At 36.5% G+C, this 12254-nt stretch overlaps 2 protein-coding genes across 3 annotated transcripts in view; both read right to left on the reverse strand.

Annotated features, from left to right (window-relative positions):
• gas2 (growth arrest-specific protein 2) overlaps positions 1–12254 on the reverse strand; it is a 452494-nt gene that overhangs the window by 98195 nt on the left and 342045 nt on the right. The window lies entirely within an intron of this gene.
• The window catches only part of LOC114359818 (nuclear receptor corepressor 1-like), an 88784-nt gene that overhangs the window by 61881 nt on the left and 14649 nt on the right, over positions 1–12254 (reverse strand). The window contains exon 2 of the mRNA XM_028314331.1: positions 4417–4602. Coding sequence (XP_028170132.1) covers positions 4417–4602 — 186 coding nt within the window. The remainder of the gene's footprint in view (positions 1–4416; positions 4603–12254) is intronic.

Below are 12254 nucleotides of genomic sequence, written 5' to 3' on the forward strand. Positions count from 1 at the left end.
AATAGCAACAAGAACACAGGAAATGACTTCGCTTCGAACTGCTCGGTTTCTCCTTTCACCAATAAAATTGGCATACAGACTATAAATAGCAAAGATAATCTAAACAACCATAATTCTGAACAAACGAGTGATCTTTCCGAACTTTGTTTATGGTTCATAATTAATTAGGACATTAATTAGTCCCTACATTTTATGTGCTCTTGCGAATATTTCGGGGCTTGACATTTAAGCATGCCGCTTTTAATTGCTATTTTATTGATGTATAAACCTTCATCCTATCTAAATAATAAATTATTTTTATCTCAACATCTTTTAGCCAATGTATTTTTTTATTTAAGTAGGTCTCAGTGATAATAAATTTTTGGGAGGGCGTGGAGACGCCCACGTGCGAATTTCTTCCAAGCTTGGATTAACTTAAATATGCGTCTAATATAAAAAAGAGTTCATTGATACCAACATTTATCACTTAGAATTTCTTAGAAATAATGTATTTATACATATTATTATTTTCATTCATAAAATAGATGATGTTGCAATAAAATGGCGAACTCTACGAAATTCTGATCCCTCATCATTTCACTTCCAGTCCATGGAACCTGTTTCAAAAGATCTTTATTCCGTCGAATCTCTCAGTAGTTACACCTTTGCGGTAATTCTATAGAATCCTCTATAACTGGGTTTGCCAGGTGCCGGCCCATTTCTTACACCTGGAGATAAAAGGTCCATTGTTGTGTTAAAGAATGTACGACAGGGGGCATAGTGAATGCGCGACGGATCGAGTTGTAGTAACAGTCGATCTTGCGCAAAAATATAGCTACAAGACGGTTAAAAATGGGATCAGACAAAAGTTTTTACTCTGCTCTAAAAGCCTGTAAATCGCAATTTTGGTAACTACTAAGTATTCTTTGGTTCGTTTCAGCCAAATGACGTCCACACTAGACAAAGGTCTTCTCACATAGGGCGGGGCACTTAGGACATAGCTCGTAGAGCTGATGGCCGCTGGGCTAGAAAACTTCTCAAATAGCGATCACGAGTCGGAAGACGACAATGTGGTGAATATTTTTTACTCCATCAAAAGTATTTTTCAAATACCCACCAACTCACGACATTCACGACTCGACAACACCAACAAACCATGTCCGAGCTGTTATGTATCGTCCTTCGCGCATTTGCCTTAGTCCTAAACAATCGAAGTATGTGCTGAAGTAAATAAAAAACGTCCATACAACATACATAGTATGACCACTAAATAACCTACAGTCAAGGACAACCCCGGAGAATAAAATGGACTTAAGGTATATTAACTTGCCTAAAGTGTGGGGCATAAGGCATACGCGGGGCGTACGTGGGTTTTTCAATAAATTACCTTAAGTACAGCTGAATTGATATTAAAATAATGTTAGTATCCCATTCCATGAAAAAAAAAAAAGAATATTATGACTGACTTTCAAGATACATACAAGACAATTCATGAAAAATGACGGCAGTCAGTAACAATTCAGCAATTGGAACTTTGCCACTACAACTTGGATGACCCATGTAATAAAAACATGTCAGCGCCATGTTTCATGTTTTTTCATGTTTATTTTTATGAAAACTATACTGTCTCGTTCATTTCGTAACCAAAAATACTGATGACACTATTATGATTCTAAATACAGACAACAATCATGAAGGTGTATGTTTGTTAATGTTAAAATGAAAAGATTTGTCTGTCTACCGCGACGGTGACTTCGCACGGTCTGCAATGCTTGAAATCCACGTTATTGAACAAAAACTGATTCCCATGCGTATTGTTATTGTCAGTACAACAGGGATGTCACAAATCATTTCAAGGATCCCCGTATAATTTTTGACAAAAATTATACGAAACCCACACTAGATCATTATGTAGATTCTTCTATTAAAGGATTTTATTCTCAAAAATCGCTTTTTACTAATGAAATGATAAATTTATTATAATCCCAACTTAATATTATAAATGCGAAAGTAACTCTGTCTGTCTGTCTGTCTGTCTGTCTGTCTGTTACGCTTTCCCGCTTAAACCTCGCAACCGATTTTGATGAAATTTGGCATAGAGATAGTTTGAGTCCCGGGAAAGAACATAGGATAGTTTTTATCCCGGTTTTTGAAACAGGGACGCGCGAGATAAAGTTTTTCTGTGACAGACGAAATTCCACGCGGGCGAAGCCGCGGGCGGAAAGCTAGTTTATTATAATTCAAGATTTTTATGCAAAATCAACATCATAAAATGAAATCATCACTAAATAAGTAATAAATCTGTCTGCAAACACTCTTCAAGAGATAGGTTTTAGTAGAAAGACCGCTAATACCGCTATAGGATTTAGTGCTTATAGCATAGGTTTTACTGCTCAGTTTTGAAACCTAATAACAATTTAATATGAAACAAACGGCATTTAATTAAAACTATGAGTTAAATATGTTTTAGCATATGTTATAAATAGTCTCTATTAAAGCATGATGTAAATATTAATGATACAAATTAAATGCACCGGTTAATTCAGTTATTATTTATTAGATTTGAGATATAAAATACTAATATCTGACCATAATAATTTTACGGTATATTTTTGATATTTATGTATTGACGCTCTACCAGTTTTCGTTCTCTTCTTTTAATGTTTTTTTGCATAGAGTTGTATACAAACTGTTTTTTAGTATAAAGAAATATACTTTCACGCTTTGAGTGATTTTAAGAACCTAAAGTATCGTATTTTAATTAACCTGTCTAAGACTAAGATAAATAACGACAAAACGGTTTAATAATAGTGGGGTGGTTATTTTGTCACGTATTTTATTTAACAAGGTTAGACATTCATCATAATACATAGTTATTACTATTGGTACTACAGTTAGGCAATTTGAAATATCAGTTCTATTGTTTAAAATTGTTGAACGTGTAGTTATTCTTGACATTACCATAAAATATTTATTTGTGTCTCAATGAGAGGTGAATAACCTCGTTCGTAAGGTTTGCCAGCAGTAAATAATTTGCAGATCTTGTAAACGAAAAATGTATAGAATGATTTATCTGGCATAATCTGAGATATCTTAGATCTGAGAAGTTACTGACTGACTGAATTGCCTTGATTATACTAATGCTCTTAATTTCTAATTAATCACCAGAATCTATGGAACTACACTTTAGAACAGATTCAAGACTGGTTGATCTGTTTTAAAAAAAATTGAAATCATCAAGGGACTTCTTGGATTCCATGCTCGAGCTCCGTTTAGAATGCGAGCCTTTAACATCACACATTAACATAATTTGTCTTTAAAATTATTCTCACAAGTCTCCGAATCGAAAACAATCTTATAAATATTCACCATCTGGTGATTACGCAAATTGTATCAACCCTGCCCTGAATACAAACAATGGCTTCCCTTATCTCGACGCAGCGGTTCCGTAGCATTGTGCCACTGTAATTTGGCCGTTCTTCTGCAACCCTAATAACGTTTCCATTGAGATAAACGAAGAAGATTCATTATGTACAACGGTTAAAGTTACGGCTGTAAATGATATGTAAGATTAGCGTTCTCGGTTGGTAATTACATTTACGTAAAAGTACGAATGGAGCCATCAATCACGGGTATCTTGGAAGTTATCAGAGACATGTAAAAGCAAGTGCAGTTGAGTACGACGACGTGCTGATGGAATTTGAAAACTATTGACGAAGTTATTATGGTGATTTGGAAGTTTATCTAGAATTTTGAGGATGCCTTTTTTAAGTACATTGACTGGAAGAGTGCCTTGAACCATCCTGGTTTACCACCATAAACAAGCCGTCTTTAACTTACTATCCTGGATACTCTTCTATTAAAAAAAGGTCATTGCATTTTAGAACTCTTCAGAGAGCAGGAGCGGCCCTGGGCCCCGATTACGCTAATTTTTAACGTCTCCAATACAGACGCGCTTCTTCGATCTGCGTTAAACAAACATAACAGCTGACGTCAGCTGTTTCGACCAATCCGTATCGCAGAATCGAAGAAATCGAAGAAGCGCGTCTGTATTGGAGACGTTAAAAATTAGCGTAATCGGGGCCCAGGGCACGTGAACGTGACCCAGGATCTCTGACCAGAGTAAAGAGGGGCCTAACCTGAGACAATTTTCGTGAGAATGTAGAATTAAACGTCAGCTTCACAGTCTATGGCTGGTTTTAGTGTCACGCGGACTGTCAGTGCCAGACCGTCCGGTGCAGACCCGCTCCGCACGGCCAATCTGTATGAACTTCTAGGGAGCGTTTTAGAGTAATGCGGTCCGGAGGAACCGCTCCGCTCCCCTAGCAGTTCATCGTTCGGTTCGGACGGACGGTCCGCGTGACACTAAAACCAGCCGTTACGTAGGATCAGGATTCAGGCAAGATCTTAACGGAAAGAATTGTTTGTTGTACACACCTGAAAGTGAGGGCAGCCGAGCCATACCCGGGCTGATGCAGCCGGAGCGCAGGCGAGTAGGGCTGCGCGTAGGGCGCGGCGGGCGGCGCGCGCGGCTGCGGAGGCGCCACCACCGCGCCCGCCGCCGGCTTGCCGCCGTAAGCCAGGGCGCCGCCGCCGCCGTGCCCGTGATCCGTCTGCCCGGGCCTGGAAATAACGAGAAGAGTGGGTTAGGAAATAGAAACATGGAACACGAACACTTAAATAAAGAGAAGGGGAGTAACCTCCGCACGGAAAAACAAACTTTAAATAATGGATTCCTTCTTGGGGACTGGTCATGCACAAATTATACTGAAATGTGAACTTGAACTATCTACGATTGATGAGACTTAAAACGTTGATGTGCACAATTACAGAAAAGAAGAATAATACTCTAAAGATATTTTACATTTGCCACGTTAAAATGTACGTGTATCCTCGAACGAGAGGAGGAAATAAAATTGCTTCAACTCAAATGTCGAGAACATTATGAAATCTCCATGTAATCGCTAACGTATGGCGTGTGCCATCGAAAAGTCTTATGACTTAAAAAACGTGTACAATATGTAAAATCAATGCATGTTTGTCACTAGCTATCTTAACATTTGTGTGCACGTTTTGTAAGGATAGTTAACTCGGAAAAAACAATGTCAAAATCGTGTTAGTAAGTCAGAAGTCATTCGGATGTATCAATGAATTCCTTTCTTCGAAGTAATAAAACAACTAAATAATAAACAAACAACAGCCTACTCATTTGAGTCATAACACGATGACTGAGTCAACATCTGTTTTTGCACCTTAAATAAAGTTATGACTGAATACCTACTCATTTGAAAGGTTTGGCAAGCATTAATTATAATTTTGTAACACAGTAACACTACATTAGTCACTCACTCACGCACTGTATCCGGGAGGTTGTACCTCAAAGTAACATTTGAAAAATAATTTCGATGATTTATACTAGGACTGTCATCTTATTATTTCAGAAAGACATCTTACTATTATGGTTATTCTATAAAAATAATAAGAAAAAGAAACGTATAGAAGATAGTATAAAATTCTCATTCTCCTTCTTTAATGATTGCCTACCTAACGATTGCCTTAGACTAGTCAATACGAATACGTTGTAGTTAAAATGTAACGGTAAGTTCAGTGCTAAAAATAAACGTGCAAAATATTATTAGCAAACTGTCATGTTGTTGTAAAACAGGCAATTTCCCATTTATTGTAATTAGATTCGTTAGATATGACATGCTAATGAGCAAAACGGCGACGGCATGTGTAACTGTGAGCCGGGTTAAAGTTTCCAGGGGTGGCACATTGTAAAAAGTATCTATTTTACTTTTTCCTATTCCACTTCTCGTTTCTATCATATCAACTCCAGTCAAGCCAGGATAACCTGCTTGATCGCCAATTGCAAATTTCAACTGACATAAAACACGCAGCTAAAAATAATGAAAAGTAATAAAAATTATACCCTTTATTCTTCTTATTATTTTTTACATAATCATCAAGTATTGATTAATAGTATTTTTATACTCAAGATTTGTGGTTTCTTTTTCGTTTTGTAAGTAACCACATGAAAAATCTTTAATTCAATTTATACCAAGCTTTGGAATTTACAAAATACATTTTTTAAGAAATTATTTGTTTATTTATTAGCTATGTGAGCATAATCAAATATTAATTTATAGCGTTACAACCCTGAATAACAGTTTTCAGTGAGTCAGTTGAATTTAAAAGGCTGTGCTGTCACACACATACAATTTTTAAGTGGAACTGCATGTACGTACTTGCACATGCAAATGCAACTTTCCACGAGTTTCACCAATACATACTGATAGATAGTTATTTAGAAACCGTTATTTTTGGTATTTAGAGGTTAATGTTCAAGTAAACATGTAAAATTGTCAATGTAAGGTATGTAAGTACGTGACACGTGTAACGAATAAATAATTGTGTACAAAAAAGTGTCTTTATATCCTGTTATTTATTAATTTTTAGTTCCATACCAGGGACTCTTTATGTAAGCGATTTTTACAAAAACAGATTTCAGGTAGGTTTTTTCGCAAAATCAATGAATGCGAAATAAATAAGATAGATTAAGGCACGCAGTGCATGCAAGTCTTTCGAGTACGCTCAACGATCTCTCTATAAAATTCATTACACACACGTCCGGACGCCCCGCATACGCCCCGTGGCAGTGTGAACGTACCTTTATATCTCTCGAGACAAACTCGCAGGGTGATTCAAAAATCATCGAATTCTCTTCGCAGAATAAGACACTTTAGTAGTATTAAAAGCCGACTGGGTTTTTATAAAACCAGTTGAATCAGACCATCGCATAAGGCCCAACGTGGTCATTGGCCATTTAACTGTACTAAAGCGGGCGTTATGCTAAATTAAAAGGAAATGATAACAAATTCCGAGCAATTTCAATGTATAAGGAAACTCAGCGCTTTTATGTATATCACACGCTGTAAGTAGAGTATTAAATGAATTGTTCATAAAATTTGCAATTTAAAATCTAATTAAGTTTAACGATTGTTACTCCAATCGGCATCTTTCAAGAGTAACCGTTTAAAAACGGTAGTATATTTTAAAATTCTATTTTTTTGTAGAAAAGTAACACTTATTTCAACTTCATGAAATGCTTGTTTACTTGAAGTCGTCGGTGCATCAATAAATATTTCGATATGACACACATTACGTTACGAAGCAGCAGAAGTAAAAGGTAAAGTAGGTAATATTTTGAAAGTATTTAACAGCCCGAAGAGTTAAAGACGTGGTCATTAATAACAAATAAAAACATCCTGGTTTCTAGATTATGACTACGACTACTTAAATTCAAATTAAATCAAAATAAGCCCTTTCTAGAGACGTCATCATCATCATCATCCCTTTACAGTCCACTGCTGGTCTTCATATTCCAGCAGTGGACTTTTCAGCAGGCTCATGCCTTCTCCACTATAGTGGAGGGTTTTGCCAGAGACGTGTACGTCCCAAATAGCTTGCTAGCTACCACCAGTTCGAGACAACATAATATGGGCTGGTCCTGAGAAGAAGTGGCGAAAGAAACAGACACCTTTGTCATAATTAAAATTTGGAATCTTTAACAAAAGTACTTAATTTTACGACCTAAGCACACTTGAGTTTTCCCTCCGAAAGACCTTAAATGCGTAATTTCTCTAAATGTTCCCTTTCTACATCAAAATTAGCGGTAATTGTAATAAACTTTCAGCTGTTAAAATCACGCCTCAAACGGCACCGTAGAAAATTGCCAGACGGCTGGTAATTTAGCAAAAAACTCGGTTCATTAAACGTGCCTTTTTATTATTTATTGGACTTGACAATTTCCATAAAATTACCATTTATTTGTCGTATAATCAGGTCTAGCAAGCTAGACTTAGCCCGGAGGTAGCTTTTTCTATGTTAATGTTACGTTGTATGGATTACATCAAATTACATAGTTATTTATTGCTAAAATTGTGGTTGCTTGCACATAACTAATCCAACAAGCTAAGTCAAAAAATAATTAAGTGCAAAAAAAAAACAACTCCAGCGAACTTTAAGAACTTTAGAGAGTCTAGAAGTACCTAACTACCTACCTACCACTTTATTAATCTAAGTACCTACCTAATCTATTTTTGGGAGACAATAAAAAAAACTCATTAAACTGAATTTATTTATGCAAGTAGGCTTTAAAAAGCACTGTTACACGTCCCAGTATTAACCCTACCACTGCTTCGGGACAATAAATGGACCAGTGCTGAGAAGAAGCAGCGCAAGAAACTCAGTCACTATTAACGTCCACTTTATATCCTTCTTAATGAATCTCTAATCTGTGCGTTACTATTATGTAGGTATGAAAAGCTGGTTAATTTTTCATTTATTTCTGTTTGCTTTGAAATCATTAATCAATTTGTCAGCTGACTTTGAAAAGAAGTACCAGTATGACGTCAACTCGAGTATATCTATACAAACACTAACATACGGACAGCAAATAATTACATACCTCAATGGAAATCGTTTATGACAGATTTGTTTCACAGTGGCGCCCTCCATACGTCAAATTATTTCATGTTCTATTATTCAAACATTCCTTTATAATCTGTGTAATAACCGCCTCCTTTGACCTATTGACTACAATAACACGGCGTGAGTCATCAAGTCCGCACTATTGTTGACGCGGTGACTAACCTGCCAGGTTAAATTGACTCACCTTGTTTTTACAACTGAGGATTCACTTATTTTAATGAGTTTAGCAAAGACACTCGACGCAAATTGGACATCCTTTTTCGTTAGATTTATTTGTAAATCAATATTGACAAGTGCTTATGAAGGGCATTTTAACATGCGAAAACAAAATCAATTTCATCGACTCGGTCATTTTTCTAGGTCAACCAAACGCAGTCATATTCGGAACCTGCGTTCGGAACGATTCGGCAGCTGAAGGTTAAAGAATGCGTCACTAGCGCCGCTCTGGTGACAACACACGGCAGTATACCTTCAAAACAAAACAGTGCCCTTGTACTACGCTTCTATAACTACGATATACATATCGTCGCGAAAGTAAAAGTATGCCCGCATCGCAGACAGGATGGTGGGGGGAGGGGGGAGCGTTCGCGGAACTGGCTAATGGTACACAATTTCCGATACGCACGCAATGCTAGGTGGCGCTAGTAAACATAAAACTATGGACGCTGCGAAAATAACGCGCAAGGGATATACAGGACTGGTATGTTATAGCGTCATTAAACAGATAAAAGCTGGTTTTAAGGGGCAATATAACGATACATAAAGTAGTTACTAAGAATATTAATTCTAAAATGGCATAGGTTGGTATTTGTGGCCTAAAATAACTCCTATGCTAGTTATCTATCCCACTTCAGAAACTAGAGAAGATAAATGCGTTCGTTATAAAGGCTAATATGGTTTTTATTCAAATTCAAGTTTCGGTCAATAAATCTAGAGATCTAGGAAAGTGATTATATTTTTATAAGCACAATATTACCTACCTACTATGACATTAAACAATCAATTTCAATTTTCAACCAAGATCTTAAAGTAGTAATTAAGTTACAGACCTAGCTTTCATACGACTTGAAGAAGAGAAAACCTCCCAAACACATAGAGAAGCAAAAACGACGTTCCGTTCGACGCAAGTTGGACTAGCTCTCGTTAAATTCCTTTGATCTAAGTTTAAATGCCGCACCGAAAGCCTGAAACTTGCGCAGGGGGTGTTGGGGCAGAAAATAAATACGAACTACTAGAATAGACAACAGTAGACCCTCATCAAATAATAGAAATGTAAGAGAAAAATAGTAGAAAACCAACCAAAAGAAAAGAACAACTACTCTTTGATCTCAAGGGTATATCAAGGGCCCAGCCCCCCCTAAAAAAGAACTCTAGATATGCCAATGATCTTAGCCAAAAGGCCGAGAAGCGATAGTAGGTAGAAATCATCAAAATTAAATAATACATAATGGGATGGGTAATTTACAAACTTAAAAACTATACTATATACAAAAAAAAAAAATACAAAATTTACAAAAAAGGAAAATAAAAGTTAAATTAAAAATGTAGGGATGGGTCTAATCAAATTTCAAATTCAAATTGTTTATTACATGAAACACGGTACATAGGATGGAACACAAAATTGATGATACAGTTCAACATGTCTCGCCAAATTATGGCGTGTAATACTTAATCCAGTCATAATAATATAATGCCCGTTTTCACCATCAATCCCTAACTTTTAAGTGACCCCTATGGTAACATTATAACAGGAATTTTGTTACCAAAGGGTCACTTAAAAATTAGGGATTGATGGTGAAAACGGGCATAAGTCACACATAATAATAAAGTAGGCAAACAAAGTAGGTAATATTACAGTCCAATATATGTAGGTAATTTAAACATTTATTTTTACACAATTAATTCTTTAATTATCTTAAAAAAATAGTTTTCTAAGCTGTCCGTGATGATCAGAGAATGGCAATTGATTCTTCTTCTTCTGCCTCGCCTCCCGTTATGCGGGACATTAATGCCCTATAGAAATTGAGGAAATACTGACAGCTTCATATTTCATAAATGCTCCATTTATAAAAGTAAATCTAGTGAAAAGAAACAATTAATTTGCCTGGCTGAAGCCGCTGAAGGCTTTGTTTTGTTTATTAAAAGGGAATCTCAGAATCATCATTTATTACTGTAGGTACCTATTGTGTCAACTATTTTGTACGCGAGGTTACTACATCAACTTCTACTGTTACAAAAACTGAACTGTGCGGGAGGTCTCCTTGAACCCAGACGAGGTGTGTACTCTGTACGAAGACAGCTGACATTTATAAGTAGCTCTCAATTACGGCACATAGAAACAATTCTGAGAAGGGACTTATTTAGAAACTTCTGATCAGATATTGCAGCTTTTAAGACTTAACGGGGTTATTACACTCTCGTTCACACTATTAATGCCCGTTTTCACCATCAATCCCTAATTTTTAAGTGACCCCTATGGTAACACATAACAGGAATTTTGATTTCATAGGGGTCACTTAAAAATTGGGGATTAATTGTGAAAACGGGCATAAAACTCCTATAATAGGACTCCTAACAGCGAGTCTCAGTGCTGTTCACCCGTGCGTATGCATTTACACACTAAAACTGCTGTAGATGTAGTCATTATTATTATTAGACCAACTTAGTTCGTATCATACTGTTGTTTTGCAAACGGACGACTAACGTCCGGCAAAACATCTAGTAATTTGAAAGAGTCCTAAGTCATAAAAAAATCCAATAACAAAATCCCATGCCTTCCATCAACAACAAGCGGTTTCCTGGACCAAACAAAACAAGGCCAATCTGCGGGAACGATCAAATAACTGTTCCGAGCAAAATTGTTCCGAAGACGCCAACCGCAAAACAGAAAATAAAAGAAACTCGCTTGTTGCAAAAAGCGTGGAATCTTCCACTAGTGTTGTGTTCTGATGGTAATTACGGTATATCAGAGGTCGAGAGCTTCTAAGTTCGTGATGTAATTTAAAGGACGAATGCGAATAACTTAAATAAACATTCAATAAGTAGTGAGCATAAAAACATTTAGATTCTTACATTATTAATTAGAGAACCGAACTATAAAGAATATTAGCCGTAGTAAATTGTTAAGTTTTTAATGCAGATTTTCTGTTTCTCTATTCCACAAAGTTGTAGATTTGGAGATAATTTGATAATTCTCAGGCAATTCATTGATACATTTGGAGACATTTTTTAATCTGTAAAAACACGAAAAACAGTTCAAAGAACACCATGTTCGGAAGCCACGATTCCATTTTCAAAAAAGCGAACGTTATTCGCATGCATTTACGGTACCGTTACCGCCCAAAACGGAGCAAAAACGCCCGATTGAATTTCAAATTCTCGCTTCCTGTTTTTAGGAAATTAATACATTTAACGCTCCGTTAGCTTATCTGTGTCGAATTGGGGCCGGAGTTTAAGACTGTCTGCCGATTGTGGCGGAAACTTTAGCTAAATGGGTAGTTTCCAATCTAGGCAAGTTTGGATTAGAGGGTTCGATTACACGAGAAAGGAATAAGTTTTGATAGCTGCTACATAGACTAACTTTTCAAATTACCATTTTGGAACTAAGATTCTTCTAGGTTCTCAACGGATGACCAATTTCTGATCCTCAGGAGATATTGCGACACTAGATTTAGAAGTGCACAACGTTACACCGACATCACTGAGAAATGGTCAGTAAAATGAACAACTTCCTTTGACGTACCTTCGAATCAACTTGGATCAGACAGAAGGGGAACACCAAA

The sequence above is a fragment of the Ostrinia furnacalis genome, unplaced genomic scaffold (genome assembly GCF_004193835.3).
Source record: "Ostrinia furnacalis isolate ACB-3 unplaced genomic scaffold, ASM419383v2 OfSCF4659, whole genome shotgun sequence".
NCBI classification, from domain to species: domain Eukaryota; kingdom Metazoa; phylum Arthropoda; class Insecta; order Lepidoptera; family Crambidae; genus Ostrinia; species Ostrinia furnacalis.